Source organism: Podarcis vaucheri (assembly GCF_965113315.1).
Source record: "Podarcis vaucheri genome assembly, chromosome: 6".
Classification (NCBI taxonomy): Eukaryota; Metazoa; Chordata; class Lepidosauria; order Squamata; family Lacertidae; genus Podarcis; species Podarcis vaucheri.
Genome location: NC_138764.1, coordinates 67,569,498 through 67,590,632, shown reverse-complemented (window position 1 = coordinate 67,590,632; position 21,135 = coordinate 67,569,498). Strand labels below are relative to the sequence as shown.

The 21,135-nt window shown below is 42.2% G+C and overlaps 1 protein-coding gene and 1 long non-coding RNA gene across 11 annotated transcripts in view; one reads left to right on the top strand and one right to left on the bottom strand.

The window, feature by feature from the left end:
• The window catches only part of LOC309535334 (complement receptor type 2-like), a 53,883-nt gene extending 43,640 nt beyond the window's left edge, over positions 1 to 10,243 (bottom strand). For 2 of the 10 annotated variants that reach the window (XM_082228322.1, XM_082228319.1), the window contains exons 1-3: positions 9,821 to 10,241; positions 1,981 to 2,169; positions 566 to 754 (exon numbers count right to left, since the gene is read on the bottom strand). In XM_082228322.1, coding sequence (XP_082084448.1) covers positions 566 to 754; positions 1,981 to 2,169; positions 9,821 to 9,887 — 445 coding nt within the window. In that variant the 5' untranslated portion in view covers positions 9,888 to 10,241. Of the gene's footprint in view, positions 1 to 565; positions 755 to 1,980; positions 2,170 to 9,820 lie in introns of all 10 variants that reach the window. The other 8 variants (XM_082228318.1, XM_082228324.1, XM_082228326.1 and 5 more) reach the window with 7 other exon arrangements.
• Positions 1 to 21,135, top strand: part of LOC309535373 — a 214,986-nt gene that overhangs the window by 84,850 nt on the left and 109,001 nt on the right. The gene's annotated exons all lie outside the window — the stretch shown is intronic.

Below are 21,135 nucleotides of genomic sequence, written 5' to 3'. Positions count from 1 at the left end.
GCCTGCAGTCTGCAGTGTCTTGTACCAACTATAGGTTATCCTACCTTGCTGAAAGTAACCATAGTCAAGGTTACATTATGGGTCCTCGTTACATAGTATACTGTGGTTAATTGAAAATTACATGTGAAAAAGATCTAGGATCTAGTATACCACAAGCTTAACACGAGTCAGCAGTGTGATGCAGCAGCAAAAAAAGCTAATGGTATTCTTGGCTGCATCAACAGAAGTAACAGTCTGACCACACCTGGTTGGGTATGTTTAGCCTGGAAAAGAGAGACTGAGAGGAGATATGATAGCTGTATTCAAATATCTAAAGGGCTGTCTTGCCACACAGAGGATGAAGCAAGCTTATTTTCTCCTGCTCTGAGGGCTAGGAGCTTCCTGCAGCCAATCAGAAGCTTCACTTTGGAAGTTGAACGTTTCAGAAGTTGAACGGACTTCCGGAATGTATTCTATTCAAATTCTGAGGTACGGTAGTACAGTATCATACTCTTCTAAACATATTACAGATGAAAACAAGATTTCAACTGTGTGATCTTGAAGTTAACTGCAACAAGATACTGACCTTTACAAAAAGCTGGGATTTCTGTCCAAGTGTAATTCTCACGACAAGTAATAACAGGAGTTATTTCAGGGATAGTGTCGTAACCTTGGCGGCAGATATAGGCCACAGTGGTGTTGGCAATATAGTAATCCTTCCTTTGCCCTTTCTTTACTTGAGCAAATGCGGACCTTGGTGGGCTCATGCAACTGCCTGGCAACAAAAGCAGACAAAAGAATGGGGAAATATGCTGGGAAGGATTTGACAGAGAAAGAGACTTTTCCTTTTGATTTTTGAACCTTTTGATTGCAATACTGCATTACGTGACAAATGCAGGGAACTGGCACTGTCAGCATTTTGCTGCCAGATAAATACCTTCCTGATTACTGAGCCATTTGTGGGCTGCTGGTATCACTCTGCCATTTCAACGAGGAGATGAGAGTCACTCCAAGGAGTTTTAGCTGAATTTTAGGAAAATGTGGTTTTACCTGCCAGTTTTTTTAAAAAATAAATTTTTATTGATTTATTTTTTACATAAAATATAATAATATTCAGCTGCAGTTATTTAAGGCAGTCAGGTCTCAATCTGACAGCTGAACCCCACTCTCTGATTAGGAGGAAGTCAGAGAACAAACTTCAGATGTTCTGAAGAAACCTCCATCCATCATTATCGGGGAAAGCAAACCTCCGGGAAGGCGGATTGCAGAGATCAGCTTGGACACTGCTTAACTGCTTTTTAAAGAGTCCAGGACTGCATATCACATTCCATTTACAGTAATTGTTTCATAATGTTAGGCATATCTGCTCCAGCAAAACCTCATGCAGAATATTTTGGAGGGCATACACAATAAGCGGTTGTATCCAACTAACCTAAGTCCAGGAAATAACCCTAACTTCCTCCCTCCCTGAAAGTGAGGGAGGGTGACAAGAGGAGTCACTTTGGGCCCAATATTGGAGGGGCTCAGTGCCGTGCCACACACCTGTGACATCACAAGCGTGGGGCACGCCTGTGACATCACTTGCACGGGATGTAATGAGCACCTGTGACATCGCAGACGTGCACAACTGGGAGACGCCCAAGCGCCTGGCCCAGCTCACCAAGCTTGGTGGTGGACCAAGCAAATCTCCTGCCAGCCAGGCTGGGGCATGGCTGAGGCTGGCACGGCCAAAGTGGGAGCCACTACTGCGTCTGCCACAGCAGCAGCCGTCAGTGGCAGAGGCAGGGAAACGGCGGCAGCAATGCAATTGTAAGACACCCTGAGAACCTGTAGAACAATGGGATATAAAACATTTGCTTAAAATCCATCAATACATGAATTAAACAAGATGTCACCCTTGATTCTAAAATGAATAGTCATTTAAAAAGCCAAAAACAACCCCCTCTTAACCCCCCATAGCAATATGTCAAGGATAGGTACATTTAAAAAATAAACACTTACCCACACAAAACTGTTCTATGTGTGACCACTTTGAATCTGGAAGACATGTTACAACATCTACTTTTCCATAGACATTAAAAAAGTTGCCCAGACACTTGTAAATTACCGTTGAGCCTGGAGGGAAAGATGCGCCCTCAATATTCTTATGAGGGACTCCATTGCGAATGACAGGTGGAGGGCCACAATCACCTATGATATGCAGAAAATATTGCTTTTAAATCAATGCATTGCTGGTATTGTATTCAAAAAATATTACTATGGATTTACCTTGAGAACTGGCAGAAACACACATCATTACCTTGTTCAGTTTCATTCAGCTTTCATGCAGAATGCTGTATTTTGTTTTAGATGTATATTGCAAGGATGATCAAGCACTTATAAAACACCTTAAATGCACAAACCTTTTAACAACCAGTATCTCACCCATCCATCTTCCCAAACCTGAGACAGTCCCTATTTAGCAAAGGGGAAATGAACTAGCATAGAGTCATTGATCCCAAGACACTCAGCCAATCTAATTCTCTATTTTAGCCTGCAATAGCTGTAAGAATAAAAAAACCAAACAGATCAGGCAAAGCTGACCTTACTATTAGGCAAAGTAAGATAGCTGCTTCCTGTGGTTTTTATTAGTTCCCACCCTCAATACCTACATTTATTTAGCTTTTTCCAATCTCCTGAACTGGCAATGAAACTTGCTTGTTTCTGAGTTGGGCAGGATTAGCCGGTTTTCTCATCTGGTCACCTCCCAATATGTCATAGGCAGTAGTGCTGGGAAAGTCCTCTGTTTGAGTGAGCAGGCAGAATGGCAGCCAGCCCAGGACATGCACTTTAGCAAGCATTACATTTGTGCGCATGTTATTCTGCTGCTATACCGACCTACCATAGTTTCCAGATCTGCCAGGGAAACCTTGCTGGCAGTTCCCATGCCTAATAAGCACTGTGGTGCAGGGGCCCATGGTGGGGCGTTCTCTGCTTTACCCTCTCTTCTGAGGTGTGTCTCACCACCACATTGCTTTCATTTTGATGGCAATACAGCTCTTCGCCTATGTCCTTGAGGAGGGGGAAAGTGTGCAAGGGATTTGTGTATTTTGGTTGGTGCTGCTGCTTTTCAGTCTTTGTTTAGGATTTTGTACTGGGTTGTTCTATGCTTTTTTAGATTTATGGTGAAGTCTGATTTTGAAGTTTTTGATTTTGAAGAGGCCTTTAGGTGAAGGGTGGATTATAAATACTTTTGATAAATAAATAAAATTGCTGCTGCGTTGTATACAGGTGACCATTCTGTGCGCACTTTCAGCCCTGGGGATGGAATGGGCTTACAGTCTTAAAAGTGTTGGAGGAAAGAACTGCCTATGTATGCCTCTGCCCCTCTAAGGCTACCAACTTCCCTCGGCGCTGTGATGGAACCTGTTGAATATCAGCTGCTAGTCCAGTGAGCTTTTGGGCATGGAATAATGTAGGAAGCTAGCCAGATCTTTGCCTCAGACAGCAAAATGCCATGTCAGCTTGTGGTGAGACAAGAATGACAAACCACCAGCGTGCCCAGGAACCAGCTGTTGGCACAATGCCACACTTAACCCACATTTAAGATGCTTGCAAACTGAACTTTAAAAAAGCTGGGAGGGGGAGGAGATGAAAAGAAAACAAGAGTTAGCAAAATCGTGTTTCCTGTGCTCACAATATTTACAGAAAAGCCACGGAGCTTTTTAATAAGTAATTTTGTTATTGCAGCTGGGAGAAACGTGGAGACAAGAGCATTACACTAACATATATGATTGCAGCATTACCAGCCAAGCATCACAGGGCTCACCACAAACCTTATTTATCCAACAGTGCTGCTCTGCCTACACAACAGGCTTCCATGTGCACATCAAAATTAACTCTATTTTCCTGTCACCTCCAGCCCCCTGCATGCCCTCAAAATCAGGTCTGTAGGGATAGGAGACCCTCCAGAGCATACTAGGGCATGCCAAAGGCCAGGGATCAGCATTTGGCAAAAGCTGTAAGAATCTAAAAATCGTCTTGCTGGATCAGCTCAGTGAGACATCTAGTGCAGCATCCTATTATCACAGTGGAAATAGCCACTCCTAACCACCAACTGTTTACAAGTGTTGTCAGCTTTGCAGACGCACAAGAGGCCATTGCCAAGGTTACTCATATTGGCCAAACATTTGTATCCAACTAGAACACTGTCTCAGTGCCACTTCTTCCCTACTCTACATGCTCTCTCTCACACACAGTATCCAAGCATTAGGCATCTTGGCCAATTTTCAATACACCAAATTAGGCATATCAGAACTTTGTTCTCACAGCTTTTGAAGGAGTATTCTTTAAGGATATAAATCACATGATGATGTCACTAGCGGGCTGTGCTTGAGTATGCATAATTACATATACAGGGGTGCCTCGCAAGATGAAATTAATTTGTTCCGCGAGTTTTTTCGTCTAGTGAATTTTTCGTCTTGCGAAGCACGAAATCCCATAGGAATGCATTGAAATTCAATTAATGCGTTCCTATGGTCAAAAAAAGTCCAAACAAAGCCAAATTTGGTACAACAAGGGTTTATTAAGTGCTCTTTAAAGTCACACATACTGTAAAGAGCATTTGAAAAACTGAAGGAACAATAAATTAAGTTTCTAAACATGACAGAAAAACATTTAAAAATCAACAAAGTGTACAGTACATTTTCTAAGACTCTGGGGGACAACTCGAAGAAGGTTCCTCTTCCACTCTTTGCTTCTTGCTGAAGAACCCCCTCCTCAACTGTTCCCCCAGCCACCCACCACACAGAAATTCAAATCCAGATTTTTTTTTAAAAAAACAGCAGAGTGGCCCAATGGTCACAGAAAATCATAAAAATGCAGGAAAAAAACACACAAGCTTCCAGATTCTTACAAACCCCTCCCCAACACCAAGTCCTTGAATTCCAAACACCCCAACCCAAAATCCAAAAAACCCCCAAAAAACTTTTTAAAGTTTAAAAGAAGTTTTGGAAAAGCTTCAAAAATCACCAAGGTCTTCAAAAACCTCAAAAAAGGCTACCACACCGCGTTCTATGAGTTGCTCCTCGAAGTCAAGTCGCAACTGTATTAACGGTGTTAAGAAAAAGGAAACAAACTTGCAAGACGTTTTCGTTTTTCGTCTTGCGAAGCAAGCCCATAGGGAAATTCGTCTTGCAAAGCAGCTCAAAAAACGGAAAACCCTTTCATCTAGCGAGTTTTCCGTCTTGTGAGGCATTCGTCTTGCGGGACACCACTGTACTCTTTCTCCTCAACAGTTATAAAAGTTCTTCAGCTTGCAATGCTGAATCATTGGAAGGATGTGACTAAACATTCAGCAGTAACAAAAATATCTCTAAGTCAACGGGCAGTATCCAATGAAGTCACTCATATTGCGGAACCAGAAGTCCTTCTGCTACCTAACTTCCCCTTTCTCTCTCCCTGCACACCTCCTAAAGTAGTTTAGGGTTCTTCCTTTATGGAGCATATTTAGGGAGCATACAGGGAGAGGAAAAGGAGAGGATGTTCCACTACACCGTGCAAACAGAAATGCTTGGGCTAATGGAACTATTTTGTTGGATACTTCCCATAATTTAAACTCACCACCAGCACACAGCACCGGTACTTGAAAAGTCCCTGCAAGTTCTTTGTGGCAGCTGTTGTAGATGCAACTGTTTTTTAAATTTAATTTTATTTATTTCTAATTTTAACAAAGTAAGAATAATAAACAAATAAAAATAAAAATGTGATAGTCTGACCCCTTTCCTTTTTAACAGTGCAAATTCTACAAAAACCTTCCATATCTCATCAGAACCATTTCTCCTGTATATTTCCTACCTTACCTTAATAGCACATGTTATTTTATCATTAATAGCTATATCCCACACCTCTTTATACCATTCTTCCATTTTATATTCACACAGCACTGGTACTTGAAAAGTCCCTGCAAGTTCTTTGTGGCAGCTGTTGTAGAGGCAACTGCTTTTTCAGCAATTAACTTATCACTGCTTTCTGATAAAAAGCTGATTTCCGGCTGAGCAGTCTCATGCCCATGCTTAGCAAAGCTCAATCCAGATAAGATGGAGTTTGTGGGTGGTTCCCTAGACTGGATGGATGGGGGGGGAAGCCTCCTCTTGATGGCATTACATTCCCTCCAAACAAGCAGGTAGTAGTTTGGGAGTACTTCTGGATCCATCACTGTCGTGGCCCTGGTGGTGCAGAGTGCCCTCCCCTCCATCAGCTTCAGATGGCGGCCCAGGCCCAACTATACTCTTATTTGGACAGGGACAGCCTATCTTCTGTTGTCTACGTTAGATCACTGCACATAGGACTGCAATGGAAGGTGATTCAGAAATCATAGTTGGTGCAGAATTCAGTGGTCAGATTGCTCAATAGGGCAAGATGGCTTGAGCACATAACACCAATCCTGGCCTGACTACACTGGTTACCAGTTAAGTTTCCAAGCCCAATTCAAAGTGTTGCTTTGGATCTATAAAGACTTATGCAGTTCAGGACCCCAATACCTCAAAGACCACCTCTCCCTGTAAAGCACTCTGGACCTGGCTTTCGTCACCTGGAAGATCTGGAGGGTGGCAACGTGAGAATGGACCTTTTCAGTGGTGACTCCCTGTTTGTGGAATGTTCTGGCACCAACATTATATAAACTCATTTTTAATCAGGCTTTTGCCTTTTAATTATCTTTGGCCTTGAGTGGGTGGAATGTTTTAATCCTGCCTTTTAAAAAATAGGATTTTCCTTTAGGGTCTTTATTTTTTCTTTTCTTTTATGCTGGTTTCAATGTATGTGTTTGTATGTACATATATTGAAAGTTGCTTTGAATTACCTTGGTAAAAAAAGATGAATAATTTTAAATAATAATAATTCACTGTCTTTTTGAACAGAATGGTACAGAGCACACTTAAATACTGTGCTAAGCTAACTGCCCCAGAACCATGTACTGCCTCAAACTGGATTATATTAAAATAACCTCTGAACATCACCTCACATAGGCCCTGTTCCAAAAGAGCTGCATTGACTGCCAGTTCATTTCTGGGTTCAATTTACAGTGGTACCTCAGGTTAAGTATTTAATTCGTTCCGGAGGTCCGTTCTTAACCTGAAGCTGTTCTTAACCTGAAGCACCACTTTAGCTAATGGGGCCTCCTGCTGCTGCCGCGCTGCCGGAGCTCGATTTCTGTTCTCATCCTGAAGCAAAGTTCTTAACCTGAAGCACTATTTCTGGGTTAGCGGAGTGTTTAACCTGAAGCGTATGTAACCTGAGGTACCACTGTATAGTACTCACTTTAGTGTTTTAAGCCCTAAATAACTTAGGCCCCACATAGCCTGAAAGACCTTCCCTGCAGAACCTCACAGGTGTTAAGATCAGCAGAGGGGAAGCTCTTGGGAGTTTCACAGCCCTCGGAATTCGGGGTGGGGTGGGGGTCGGCCCAGAAGATTGTATTCTCTGGGGAATCCCCTAAACTGTGGAATTCCCTCCTCACAGATATGTGTCTGGCTTCTTCACTATTCAGCTTTTGGCAAAAGCTGAAGATGAACCTCTCCACCTTTGAGATGTGTGTTTCTGGGGCCCACTCTATTTCTTTGATTGTTAACTGTTTTAACTGTTTTAAATTTTGAATTTTAAATTGTAACCTAACCAGGGACCTGTTGGTAGAGGGTGTGTAATTAATGATGATGAGAACAACAACAACTTGAAATTGTATAAATTGCTTTAGGAATGTGCTTTCTTTTTTGGTCACTAACACTAGTAATCAAGAGGAAAGGAGAGCAAAATTGCCATCATGATTTCCAGCACTTATTTCAGCCCTGATACCTATGGTTGTGGTTGGGGGTTGGGGTTGGGGGGGGAGGCGGGAGGTAGTTTATTCCCATCAAATTAGATGTGCTTCAAGAGTTAAACAACAAACTACTGACAGGTTTTTTTTTTCATTTCCACCATACTTTTCTGCCAAACAGGCTCTCAAAGCAGTTTACAACACAAACAGCAGATTATTTCAATTAAGCTGATTATTTGGATATTGTGTTATTAGAACCAATTACTTGGTGAAAATGTAATACATCATCTTTAAATATCACATTCTAAGAAGGCCCAGTCAATGGGACTTCACCTATTCCTGAGTTGCACCATATACAAAACAACTTAAGAAAATGCCTGTTGCACCAGGCCAGTGATCCACCTAGTCCAGAATCCTGTTCTCACAATGGCCAAGCTCCCCTCCTGCAATTTCCACCAGCTGACCTTCAGAAGCATACTACCAAGAAGTACCACTCCAGTTAGGGTGACTTTAAGTTCTATAAGTATGTAAGTTCTATGAAACAATTTGGTATTTTCTTTCTTTTGTGCTCTTTGGGTGAGGCAAATTATATCAAATAAGAACAAAGGAATGAAATATCAAGGGAGTTAAAAGGTAGAAACAGGCTTGACATCCACTTGGCTGGGAAGCTCTTTTGGTCTCTTTCTCCCTACCCCTCCATTCATACTATTAGTGACTGGATTAACTATAAAGTATTCCATTCTAGATTAAAAATGTGCTTGTTCATTCAAACATCATTCAGAATAATACTTGTTAGTTTCTGCTTGGCATTCCTACTTATGCTGCTGAGTAAGATTTACTCAAATCCACTTACCAATTATATAGTTAAAACAACAGGCATATATGATGAAATACTACCTCCCCCCCACACACACACATACCCACATTGCAGGAGGATGGACTGGATGACCCTCAGGACTCCTCCCAACTCTACCATTCTATGATTCTATATGATGAAATACTATACTACATGTGTGTGTTTATTTTATAAAATTTATACACTGCTTGATTGTAAAAACACCCAAAGTGGTTTACAAAGGACAGTAAAAGCAAGAAAAAAATTACAACCCTACTTTAAAAATGTACAAAAGTTAAAATACTAAAACAGATTAACATTACCTCAACTTTCTGAGCAGCTGGGTAAAGGTAAAGGTAAAGGTACCCCTGCCCGAACGGGCCAGTCTTGACAGACTGTGGGGTTTGTGCGCCCATCTCACATTTATTGGCCGGGGGCCAGCGCTGTCCGGGGACACTTCCGGGTCACGTGGCCAGCGTGACATCGCTGCTCTGGCGAGCCAGAGCCGCACACGGAACGCCGTTTACCTTCCCGCTGGTAAGCGGTACCTATTTATCTACTTGCACCCGGAGGTGCTTTCGAACTGCTAGGTGGGCAGGCGCTGGGACCGAACGATGGGAGCGCACCCCGCCGCGGGGATTCGAACCGCCGACCTTTTGATCGGCAAGCCCTAGGCGTTGAGGCTTTAGCCCACAGCGCCACCCGCGTCCCTTATGAGCAGCTGGGTAGGTCTGTCTAAATAGGAATGTTTTTAAACAGGTGCAGAAAAGTGAGTGTGTGTGTGTGTGTGTGCAGATATGTGCCTTTCTCAAACTCAAATCCCCAGATGTTGCACTACAACTCCCATCCTCCCTAGCTACTAGGACCAGTGGTCAGGGATGATGGGAGTTGTAGCTCTACAACACCTGAAGGCTGAAGCGTGGGGCTGGTGTTTATGTGTGTATATATATATATTTATATATGGGGTGTGGGTGTGTGTACCAAGTTTCCCTGCCCCTTTGAGCCACTGGGAGCTAGGAGCGGCCATCACACACACACACACACACACACACACACACGTAGAGGAAATCCTTCCCTACAGTATAAAGAACCAATATTTGAAGTTGGGCAGGATGGTGGGCGCTCCTAGCTGGCTCCCAGTGGCTCCAAGGGACGGGGGGGGGGGAAATCCCCTCTGTCGAGTCGCGGCTCCCGCTTTCCCCCCAGCTACTCACTCAGGACGCCGGAAAGTAGTGAAGAAAGCACGAGGAGCCCCGGGCCAAGGCTGGGCGGCGAGAGCATCGCAGCGCGCAGCGTCCGCCGCGCCCTCCAAGAAGAGCCTCTTCCAGGGAGCGATTAAGGCTTCCAAGAACGCCGCCGCGAGAGTCGGCGGGGCGGGGCCTCGAGGGGAGGAATCCGTCGAGGCGGAGAGAGCGGGAGGTTCAGGGGGTTGCGGCGGCGCGCGAGGGGGAACCCGCCCGCCGCCTCCTCTTCGCGCTGGGAAGTGCAAAAGCTGCAAGGAAATTATTCTGTCCTCTCTCCTCTCGCACAGTTTTTGTTTTCCCCGCCGTGACGTGAAGCCTGGGAAGTTCAGCAGTTCGTTGTCAGACTTGCCGAGGATGTTGCTACCACAGAATGAAAATAGTTACTCGTTTGGGGAATTGGAAAGTTTAAAGACCCTTAAGGCTCAGCCCAGAATTATCGCCTCGCTCGGTTTTCTAGTTACGCCCCAAAGCGGAATGTTAAGGTGTGGTGGTGATGTTGTTTTTTTGGCAAGGCGTGTGTGGGAATGCCGTCATGTGTCTTTTTTTCAAAGATAAAACTACATAGAGTCGTAGAACTCGCTTCAGAATTGGAAGGGACACTAGGGTCATCTAGTCCACCCCCCTGCAGTCCAGGAGTCTCATATTCACTCGTGCCTGAACAATATTGTATTTCAGATTAGATTAGTGTCAGGCCCTGGGGAATGTACAGAAGGGAACCTCGGGCCCGGGGCCAAATGTGGCCCTCCAGGCCTGGCTGGCTGCTGGCCCTCAGAATTGTCGCTGGGCCATTGGCCCGATAGAGCAGGCTCTTCTTGTGTTCTCAACATTGCAATTACGTTAAACCGTGGAGTTCCTCTTTTTCACAAATAAAAGAAATTTCTCCGGTTACATCCTGTTCTTCTGCCACATCCTGGGTGCTGTGAGCAGTTACAGTTGGTTGCCATGCTGGCAAATGTTGTTGCTACCTGCAAAATAAACATTAATGCAGCAAGTCTGTGAGGTGGGGTAAGCTGAGACTTAAGTCACCCATGGAGATTTGTGGCTGTGTGCTATTTTGAGTGATGATTTGAGCCTAGGTCTTCCAAAATAACCACTGCCCCACACCAACTAAAATCTGGCAGCCATGAATGGAGCCAGGACAGAATGGAATATGCTGACTTTCGGATCTCAGCACTAAGGTACCAAACATAGTATGATTCTGTTAGCACAGTAAAATACTCCCTGACTGTCAGATTTAGCAGCAGTGCTGGGCCATTTCCAGTTTTCACAGAAAAGTCAAAACTATGGTAGCAACGTAATGCCAGTGCTTAGTTTTAATAAACAAATTGGGGATTTATGCATCTTAAGGGCATTTCCAAGCAGACTCTTTTTTTAAACGTCAAGTGTATACTGAGTCATCTGGTCTAGCAGTCAGAAGCAAAACCACATTAATCAGATACTTGTGTGCCCTTGCCAAATGGCTTGCAGAAGCCTTTCTGTGTGTAAGTACACAAATGGGAGGCTAGGGATTCACAGCATCAGCAGAAATCACATAGAACGCCCCCCAAACCCCCTCAAAGTACATTCACACATGAATGCTTATTTATAGTCAAATTCCAAAAAACAAATATTTGATTCTGTGCAATGAAGGGCAAACACACTCAAAAACACAAGCCCACCAATAATACATTTTTCATTATTTAAAATTTTAAACAAGATTAGGAAAAAAATGAAATAACCAATACTGTACTCCTTATCAATTCCATGAACATTGCTTTCAGATCTTTATTGCTTTGACATAGCTTTCAATCACAAGGGGAGACTAACCTATCCAATCCAACATTGGCAGCGAAGAAGTACCTGCTCCTTTGTTTGTGTTTTCTCTTCCCTCCCCATCCTTTTTTCGCTCTTTGTGTTGTGTGGTGGAGGTGGGGGGGGCAGAGGTACTCTTTTAATATTTGTACAGTGCTTTGAAAATGCTAGGTGCTTTTGAAGTGTAATATTACTGTCAACTTTCTGAGGTATAAAAAAGAAGTTCTTATAAAAATAGTGATTATTTTTAATTTTAAAAACACAATGTTAGAAAAAATTAAGTTATAACACAAAAAAAGAAAAGAACATATTACCATTTGTGTTCCAACATTTTATAAATATCTGTTTTTCTGTCTATCTGCAGAGGAGAGCAATCACAGAGGGTTTGATGATGACACATTCTGTCATATGTCAAAAGGCATATTACTATTCCTCTTTTTAGTGTTTACCTAGGGAAAATTTCCTTATAAATTCTAAAGGGGGGGAAAAGGATACTAGCATATTTTGCTGGAACTGTATGAATATTATCATTATTTACAAAAAAAGATAAAGCTCTATTCCTTTATCTCAGTCTTAATCTTGGTTCAAATTTTTCTGCCATTGCAACAGACAGTGCCATTTTTCTGGAAAAAGAGGTGCCGGAACTCACCATGAACACCTCCCTCATTCTCTTAGAATGGCAATAGTGCTCACCTGAGAGGAGCCAGAACTGAGTTCCCGTGAGTTCCCCCTGAAAAAAGCCCAGCAACAGGCCATATTTGATAAACTAAACCTCTTAAGCAAATTGCAATTTTTTTAGCAATAGCTCTTTGAGCCTCAATTAAGAAAAACTCAACCAACTCTTTATCTATTCATTTTTCATATAATCCATCCCAGAAACCTAACAATGCTAGGGAAGGTATTGACATAAGGTCCTATCTAGAGAGTGAATTGATTTCCTGAAGTACCATATCCCATAAATCTGCCAGTAGATGGCACACAAACCAAAGGGGACAAATATTTGTTTACAACACCATCACTGTGGTGAAAAGTGGAGGTTCATATAAGAGAGAGTTGGACTGTACAGCATCATCTCTATATTGTTTTTAGTGCAGGTTTTGGATTCATGCTGAGACCATCTTCTTGGATGCATTAATCAACTCTCTGCTTGCTTGTTGCTTAATGAAAGCTTTTATAATAAAAGAGCTAACTTGTCATGCACTTGTTCTTCTAAAAGTTCACATCCTTATTTTTATTGTAAAAATAATAAAGCCTACATAGCGATTTATCACAAGATACTTTGGGATTGATTTTTTACCATAAAATGTGGACGGTAAAAAGAGAAGTAAGTGGAGATTGGGGCGGGGGACGACGACGACGACGACGGACTAAATGTTTGACCTTTGATTAAATTTCCAAAATTCTGGTTTTTTAATAGGGGCTACAAACTCAGTTTAGGTTCCATGCCCCAAGTTTTTAATGAGAAAAAATAATACCTGTGGTTACAGGTATTCCATCTAGACCATTGTTTTTCAGTACCAACCAGGGTTTTTCCTCATCTTTATTACCCAAAGGCCAAATTTGCCTCCCACTGGTTTGCCTCATAAGTATGTATATGGTCCTTCCTCCCTCTCCCTTTAAGAAATAGCACTTTCTGATTCAAGCCCCGCTCTCAATATAAATCCTATCATTTTGTCAGGTAGTATTTTTTATTCTTTTTATAGCTTAGTTTATTTGTATCCTAGCCACTTTTTTGTACTATTTGCACTATATACGAACCACCAAGGGACCAGATAACATTACAACCATATTGTCAGCAAATAAAATTATTAAATGTTCCTTTCCTTTATTATGGTCCTTTATTATTAAAGTTGGCTCTAGATGCCACCACCAGTGGCTTTGAAGTTCGAACAAATAACAGAGGGAAGGGGGAGCAATCTTGTTCCATTCCTCTGTATATTATAATGCATCAAGAGGCATGCCCATTCATTCTTACTGCTGCCTTTGACAATTGGTAAATCAGTTTAATGGCGTGAATTATTTCATGCCCCAGAAATAAATTAGAAATTACCTGAAGAAGGAGCTTTCTGTACCACCAAAGGCCAGGCTGACACTGAGCATAGTTTTTGTTCTTCACAATGGTGAATTAACATTTAGAAAGCTCCTAACTGGGTTAACTGTGTATCTGTAAAGATCTGTTGGATCCATTTCTGTAAACGATTGGGTCAGAAACTATTTCATCTATGGGTGGATCTAGACACAGGTTAAAAATGCTATAAATAAGTCAGAAATTAAATGGTTACAACAAAAGATAAAAAGGCCTATGTAAAAATCCATATAAATTCCTTTTTGCTCTTTGGTGCCATCTGGTGTTGCATGTTTATAACGCATTCAAAAAGTATTGTGACGAATGTAGCCGAGTCCTATGTGTTGACAATAATGCTATCAGTTTTTTTGATGTAAACAAAAGACGCAATGCCACATGCCCTTAAAAGATACTGTGAGAAATTCAGTGTTGCTCTACAATGCTCATTGTATCTGGGCAAGCATTTTAGCTTGCCAGACAGAAAAACCCCCCTCTCCCTGCTGCATTGTTCTGGAGTCTCTCGTGACACCCCCAAGCCCATTTTGATGGACACAGGGGAAGAGAGGGCAGAAAGCACCACTGCCCAAACCAAAGTCCTTGCACGGGGCTTCTGCTGATGGGATTCATTTGTTGAACTGGGGTTGTTGTCCTTTTTGTTGTCCTTTTGCTATGTTTATTCAATAGGTAAAGTGGACCTGATGGCGGCCTCTGCATCTGTTTTTCAAATGTCTGCTCTGTTCATGTGTACAGCAGGGTGGAGTAGAGGGTGGCTGCAGTTCAATGTCAACATCAAAAACAACATTAATCCTCTTCCTTCTCTGCTCTTCCTCTTTGCATTCCATTGCTTTAGATACTTTTCTCCCTGAGCAGCTCACTTTCACTATTGGAGTCAGGCTGGGAGAAAAATACATAAGACTCTTGCCAGGAATTAAGAAGGCAGGGGTGAAGATATATGAATAAACAACCCCTGGCAGTTCTGTTTTAGCTCGGATATCAGGCTTGAAAACTCACTGCAAAACTTCAGCCTTCCCAATAAAGTTATTCCCTTCCCAGTGGAATTTGAACCTGACGTAAGTTTGAAATATCTTTCTGATTTACCATTGTACGGAAACTCCCTCCATCTGAGGCATTACTCTTGCCACTGCAAAAACGGTGGTCAGTCTGCTGGAAATCTCATGCCTTGTGTTTTATAATATGCATAATGTGCATGTTTACAGATCGAGATGTTATGGCCCATCCAGACTAGTGCTTTAACACATTGTCTTCTATGTATCTTTGCTCTTGACTTGTGGGAAAGTGCATTAGTGGTGTATTTATCCTGCATTAGATTCTTCTGCGATGTTATCCCAATGCTATCCCGCTGTTGCTGTCCAGAAGGGCTACAGCACAACAAAAGCAGGATGAAAATAAACCAGTACATTTGTGGTATAAATATTTACGGGATTTCAGCAGGGAGCTATGGGAGATGCACTGATTGGGAATGAAGCAGTGTGACCACCTCAAAGCTTTTGCAGGATAAAACAGTATTGTTATCTGATGAATGTGAGCACATACACTGTATTAGTCTATCAAATTGCACTGTTTGCAACTGCAGCGAATAAAACCTGAGCACGAATTTTGAGCCAAGCATCAATAGGTTTGTAAAGGAAACTCGTTGATTTGAGAAAGTTAAAATTTAGAACTACCTTCAAAAAAGTTTATAATTGATTTTAATTTTGATTCTGGTTTTATTTTATTTATGGCAAGTATAGTTATGTATCCTTTATTATTGTGTATTTTATTGTATTTGCTACAAGCAATAAATATTTATTGTATTGAAAGCAGAATAAGCACAAAGCATCAGGAATGTGTAATGAATAGGACGTCTGGAGGGGCCATTAGCTCAGCTAGTCACATGCATGCAATCTATATTCTAGACTCAAATATGCCTGGAGTCATCTGATAGTAGCAAAGTCGGCTTATCTCACATTAAAACTGTCTTGCCAAGTACAGAACTTCTTCATGATTGGGTAGCTCAGCAGAAGAGAAGCATACCAAACAGATGGCAAATGAAAGCAAATGCAACTAGAACAAAAATGTGTTTAAAAAGGGCATGCATGATCAAAGCAGCCATTGATTTAATAGGTTGTTGCAGCTTTTATCTTTTGCATGCTTGTGTTGGCTTTCTGCAGTATAGTAACGCTGCAGAGAGCTTGCTGGGGAGACCATGCATTAAAAAGAAAGGACTCAAAAATAACTTAAAGAAGGTTTTAATAAGAAAAACAAAAACTCCATTTACACTAAATATATTAACAAACAAACATGACCCAACCACCAACCCATCCCCCAGGGTAATGGGAGAGCTAGGTGCTGCTCCTTATATACTACACCCAGATACTGACACACCTTAATCAAATACAACTCAGCAGCACCTGCTATGTTTCACAGCTGTAAAGCTGGGTCTCGTTATCCTGCTCTGGCCCTTGCTCTGGCCCCTTAAAGACATACACATGGAGTGGAACAATGATGAACCTTTACATTTAAAGAAACCATTCAACAGCTTGTGCACATGTATTTGTTACTACTGAATATTCATAGTAACAGTGCCATAGTGTCATGGTGGATGAGGTGGCAGACAGCTTATTCTGTACCTGAATATATATATGAATATGAAATTATTATTTACTGGTATGATTCACTTTATATGCTATATTTTTTCTTTACCTATACTATAGCAATTAATAAAAAAATAAAAAATTGTCCAGTAGCACCTTAGAGACCAACTAAGTTTGTTCTTGGTATAAGCTTTCGTATGCATGCACACTTCTTCAGATACCAATTTCGTGCATACAGAGCCCAGAAGACAGATAGAAAACAATAATGATATTGATCTATTACAAGATCATCAACCTCATATCCTTGGTTGGGCTGAGTTAGGTGAACTCAGGGTGTGTTCACATTGCTGCCTTAGAACACAGTCTGTCCCCCGCTTTCCAGTGTGTTTCCCAGCTCTTTCACCTCTAGCTGTTCAGATCAGCACAGCTTCATCGGCGTCAGATTCATTTCTCTGTGTGTATGCACAAGAGAACATTGACAAGGCCCCATGTAGAGCACATTACAGTAATCCAAACAAGATGTAACTAAGGTGTGTCAAATCAACACCTCAAGGAACAGGCATGGCTGGCACACTAGCTTTAACTGTGCAAATACACTTCTGGCCACTGAAGAACATGAGCACCCATCAGGGCTGGGTGCAAGAGAACACCCAAATTGTGGTCCTGTGTATTCAGGGAGAGTGTTACATTCCATCCAGCACCGGCTGAATCCCTATTCCCTGTTCTGCCTCGCAACTGACCAAGAGCACATCTGTCTTGTCTGGATTAAGTTTCCATTTCTTCACCCTCATGCAGTCTGTTACATGTGACAGACACCAGTTTAGAACTGAGGCAACTTCTTTCGATTTAGGTAGAAAGGATTTAAAGCTGGGTGTCATCAGCATACTTGTAACAATGAACCCTGAAACTCTAGACCAGCTCTTCTAGTGGTTTCCTGTAAACAATAAATCGCATGGGAGACAGAACAGAATCCTGAGGAACCCTGCAGGCCAAACATGAGTTCTCCACCACCACTTTCTGGGTTTGTCCCTCCAGGAAGGAACAGTCAGTGAAAAACAGTGTCTCCTTGTCCCATCTCAGTGAGGCAGCCCAGAAGGATACCATGGTTGATGGTATCAAAAGCTGCCAAGAGGTCCAGCAGAACCAATAGAGCCACACTACCCCTGTCCAGTTCCTGACATAAGGAATTCATCAAAGCTACCAAAGCCATCTTTGTCCCATAACTAGGTCTGTAACCAGATTGAAATGGATCTAAATACTCCATCCGCTCCAGAAATTCCTGGAGCTGAGATGCCATTATACCCTGGGATATTAGAAACTGGCCAATAATTAATCAATACGGTGGGATTCAAAGAAGGCCTTTTCAATAGAGGTCTTTCAACTGTCTCCTTAGGCTTGCAGGATCCTTGCCTTGTTGTAAGGTGGCACTGACCACTCTCTTCACACATCCAGGCAGTTCCCCACTGGCTTTTTTGATGAGGCAGGAAGAGCAAGGATCTGGTACACCTGTGGTAGCTCTCACGTTTCCAAGGATCCTGCCCACATTCTCGGGCTATACAAACTGAAAAGTATTCATTAACACTGGACAAGCAGAGGCCAAGGTTACACCCACCTGACACATATCAACTACAGTGTCCAAGTCAGAATGGATCTGAGTGATTTTGTCAGTGAAGTGCTGGGCAGGCTGTTGAGTACTCTAAATTTTCCCATGGGTCAGAGTGTAAAAGATATCTGACCACTCAAAACAGCTCCACTGGATGGCTCCTTGCTGATGCAATGCAGGCAGAGAGAAAAAGAGATTGTTGCTGTGCTCACTGCTACAGAATACAGTAGTTCTTCAAATAGGCTCTAGCCTGTGTTTGGTTGGACTCATTCTGTGTTTTCTGCCAACATCACTAGTTGCTGTCTCGTGTGTTTCGCCATCACGTGTTTCTATTTTTTTATTTTTTATTATAAGATTTTTATTGGTTTTACAAAGTTTTTTTTTAAACAAAGACACACAGAAAAAGACATACAAACACGTATAGTTTCATAACAATTTTTTCATAAACCTCTCTTCTCGGACTTCCCCATACCTCCCCTTTCTGCATCCCAATGTCCATAGTTTTTTAACAACTTCTAAATATTTCTTTCCAACCTCTGTCATGTTAATATTTTCTTTAATCTAATCTTATATCACTGTAACCCTTTCTTTCTGAAAACCTCGACATTCTAGCATTCATCAAGTTTATAGTAGTCCTTAAGATAAATTTTAAATTTCTTCCATTCTTCTTCCGCCGTCTCCTTTCCCTGATCACGGATTCTGCCAGTCATCTCAGCCAATGTCATGTAGTCCATCACTTTGATCTGCCATTCTTCCAGGGTGGGTAGATCTTGTGTTTTCCAATACTTTGCGATAAGTATTCTTGCTGCTGTTGTAGCATACATAAAGAAAGTTCTATCTTTCTTTGACACCAATTGGCCGACAATGCCCAAGAGAAAGGCCTCTGGTTTCTTAGGGAAAGTACATTTAAGTACCTTTTTCATTTCATTATATATCATTTCCCAGAAAGCCTTAATCTTCGGGCATGTCCACCAAAGATGGTAGAAAGTACCTTCAGTTTCTTTACATTTCCAACACTTATTGTCAGGCAAATGATAAATTTTTGCTAGCTTGACTGGGGTCATGTACCACCTGTAAATCATTTTCATAATATTTTCCTTTAAGGCATTACATGCCGTAAATTTAATACCGGTGTTCCACAACCATTCCCAGTCAGCAGACATGATGTCATGACCAATATCCTGTGCCCACTTAATCATAGCCGATTTAACTGTTTCATCTTGTGTATTCCATTTCAGCAGCAGATTATACATTCTTGACAAGTTCTTAGTATTGGGTTCTAACAATTCAGTTTCTATTTTGGATTTCTCCACCTGGAAGCCAATTTTCTTGTCTTGTTTGTAAATCTCCATTATTTGATAATAATGGAGCCAATCTCGTACTATAGGTTTCAATTTCTCATGACTCTGTAATTTCAATTTATCTCCATCTTGTTCCAAAATTTCCCAATACTTTGGCCATCTAGCCTCCATATTGAGCTTTTTCACTGCCTTAGCCTCCAAGGGTGACAGCCATCTAGGGGTTTTGTTTTCCAACAGATCTTTGTATCTTATCCAAACATTATATAAAGCTTTCCTAACAATATGGTTTTTGAAGGCCCTTTGCACCTTGATTTTATCATACCTGTCAGAGCTGCTTCCAGATCCGAGCTCACAGAGGATCACGCTAGCCAGCATTCACTGTATAAAAGTCTTTATTGATTTACAGTTTCCATTTTCAAGCTGTAGCGCGCAACTCTACGTCTTATAAGCTAGACCGGCGAAGCTCCGTCTGAGTCTCCGCCTCCTGTACACCAACTTAATAACCTAGCCTTACTCCACCTTTTCTTCCTGACCGTTCTTCTCTGGGTCCCTCTGCCCCCCGTGGTCTCTTCCTTCCGGGACTCTTCTGACGCTGACCCCCCGGACCCTTCTGTCTCCTTGCGGCGGGCTTTAGGACCTGGCTCCCTTTCCGGGCTGCTTACTGTGCTGCCTTCCTGTGCATTTGAACTTGGCGCGCGCGCCCAACCTCCCACTTTCCGTTTGACCGTTTCTTCTCTCTCCGATGGAGGTGTGGCCACTCCTGACTCATGTCCTCCCCCCTGCGGCGAGCCGCCTGATCCCGATGCCTGGCGCCCTTCCTCCCCACTGCGCTCTGTTGTGGATGTTGGCCCCGATTTCCAACTGCTGCTCTCTGAACCCCCTTTTGTCCCTTCTTCCTGGGGTGTCCCCCTAAGCTCCCCCCTTGCTCTGGTCACTGGCACTCCTTTCTGTGAATCTTCCGATTCACTGGAAAGACTCGGAGATCTCGGGTCGTCGTCATCGCTCATCTTTCCTTCGGACTCCTCCCCTTCACTCTCTGTTTCCTCCCTTGCCCTCGCCTCTGCTCCTGAACCCCTGACAATACCATAAATATGCATGCCAACCAAATTCATTGTTAAAACCTTCCAGATCCAAAATGTCTGTGTTCTCGAGGAGCATCCATTCTTTCAACCAGCAAAACGCTGCTGCTTCATAATACAGTTTTAAGTCCGGCAGGGCAAATCCCCCTCTTTCTTTTGCATCTGTAAGTACTTTAAATTTTATTCTGGGCTTTTTGCCCTGCCAGACAAACTTCGCAATATCTTTCTGCCACCTCTTGAAACAGTCCATCTTGTCAAGAACCTGCAAAGTCTGAAACAAAAATAACATTCTAGGCAATACATTCATCTTAATAACTGCAATTCGGCCTAACATTGACAGTTTCAAATTTGTCCATATTTCTAAATCTTTTTTAATTTCCGACCAACATTTTTCATAGTTGTCTTTATACAGGTTTAAATTTTTAGATGTCAAGTGAACCCCTAGGTATTTGACCTTCTTAACCACTGTCAAACCTGTCTCTTCTTGAAATTTCTCCTTCTCCATGACTGTTAAGTTTTTTTCTAAAACTTTAGTTTTTTGTTTGTTCAATTTAAATCCGGCTACCTGGCCAAATTGTTGGATTATCTCCAACACCCTTTTGGTACTAGTGTTTGGCTCTTGTAAAGTCAGTACTAGGTCATCTGCAAATGCCCTTAACTTGTAATGTTTAGCTCCGACCTGTACACCTTTAACCTGCTGGTCATTTCTAATCATATTCAGCAACACCTCCAGAACAGAAATAAAAAGCAATGAAATTGGGCACCCCTGTCGTGTTCCTTTTTCTATCTTAAGTTCCTCAGTTATCACATTATTTACAATCAGCTTGGCTTTTTGTTCAGAATATATCGCAC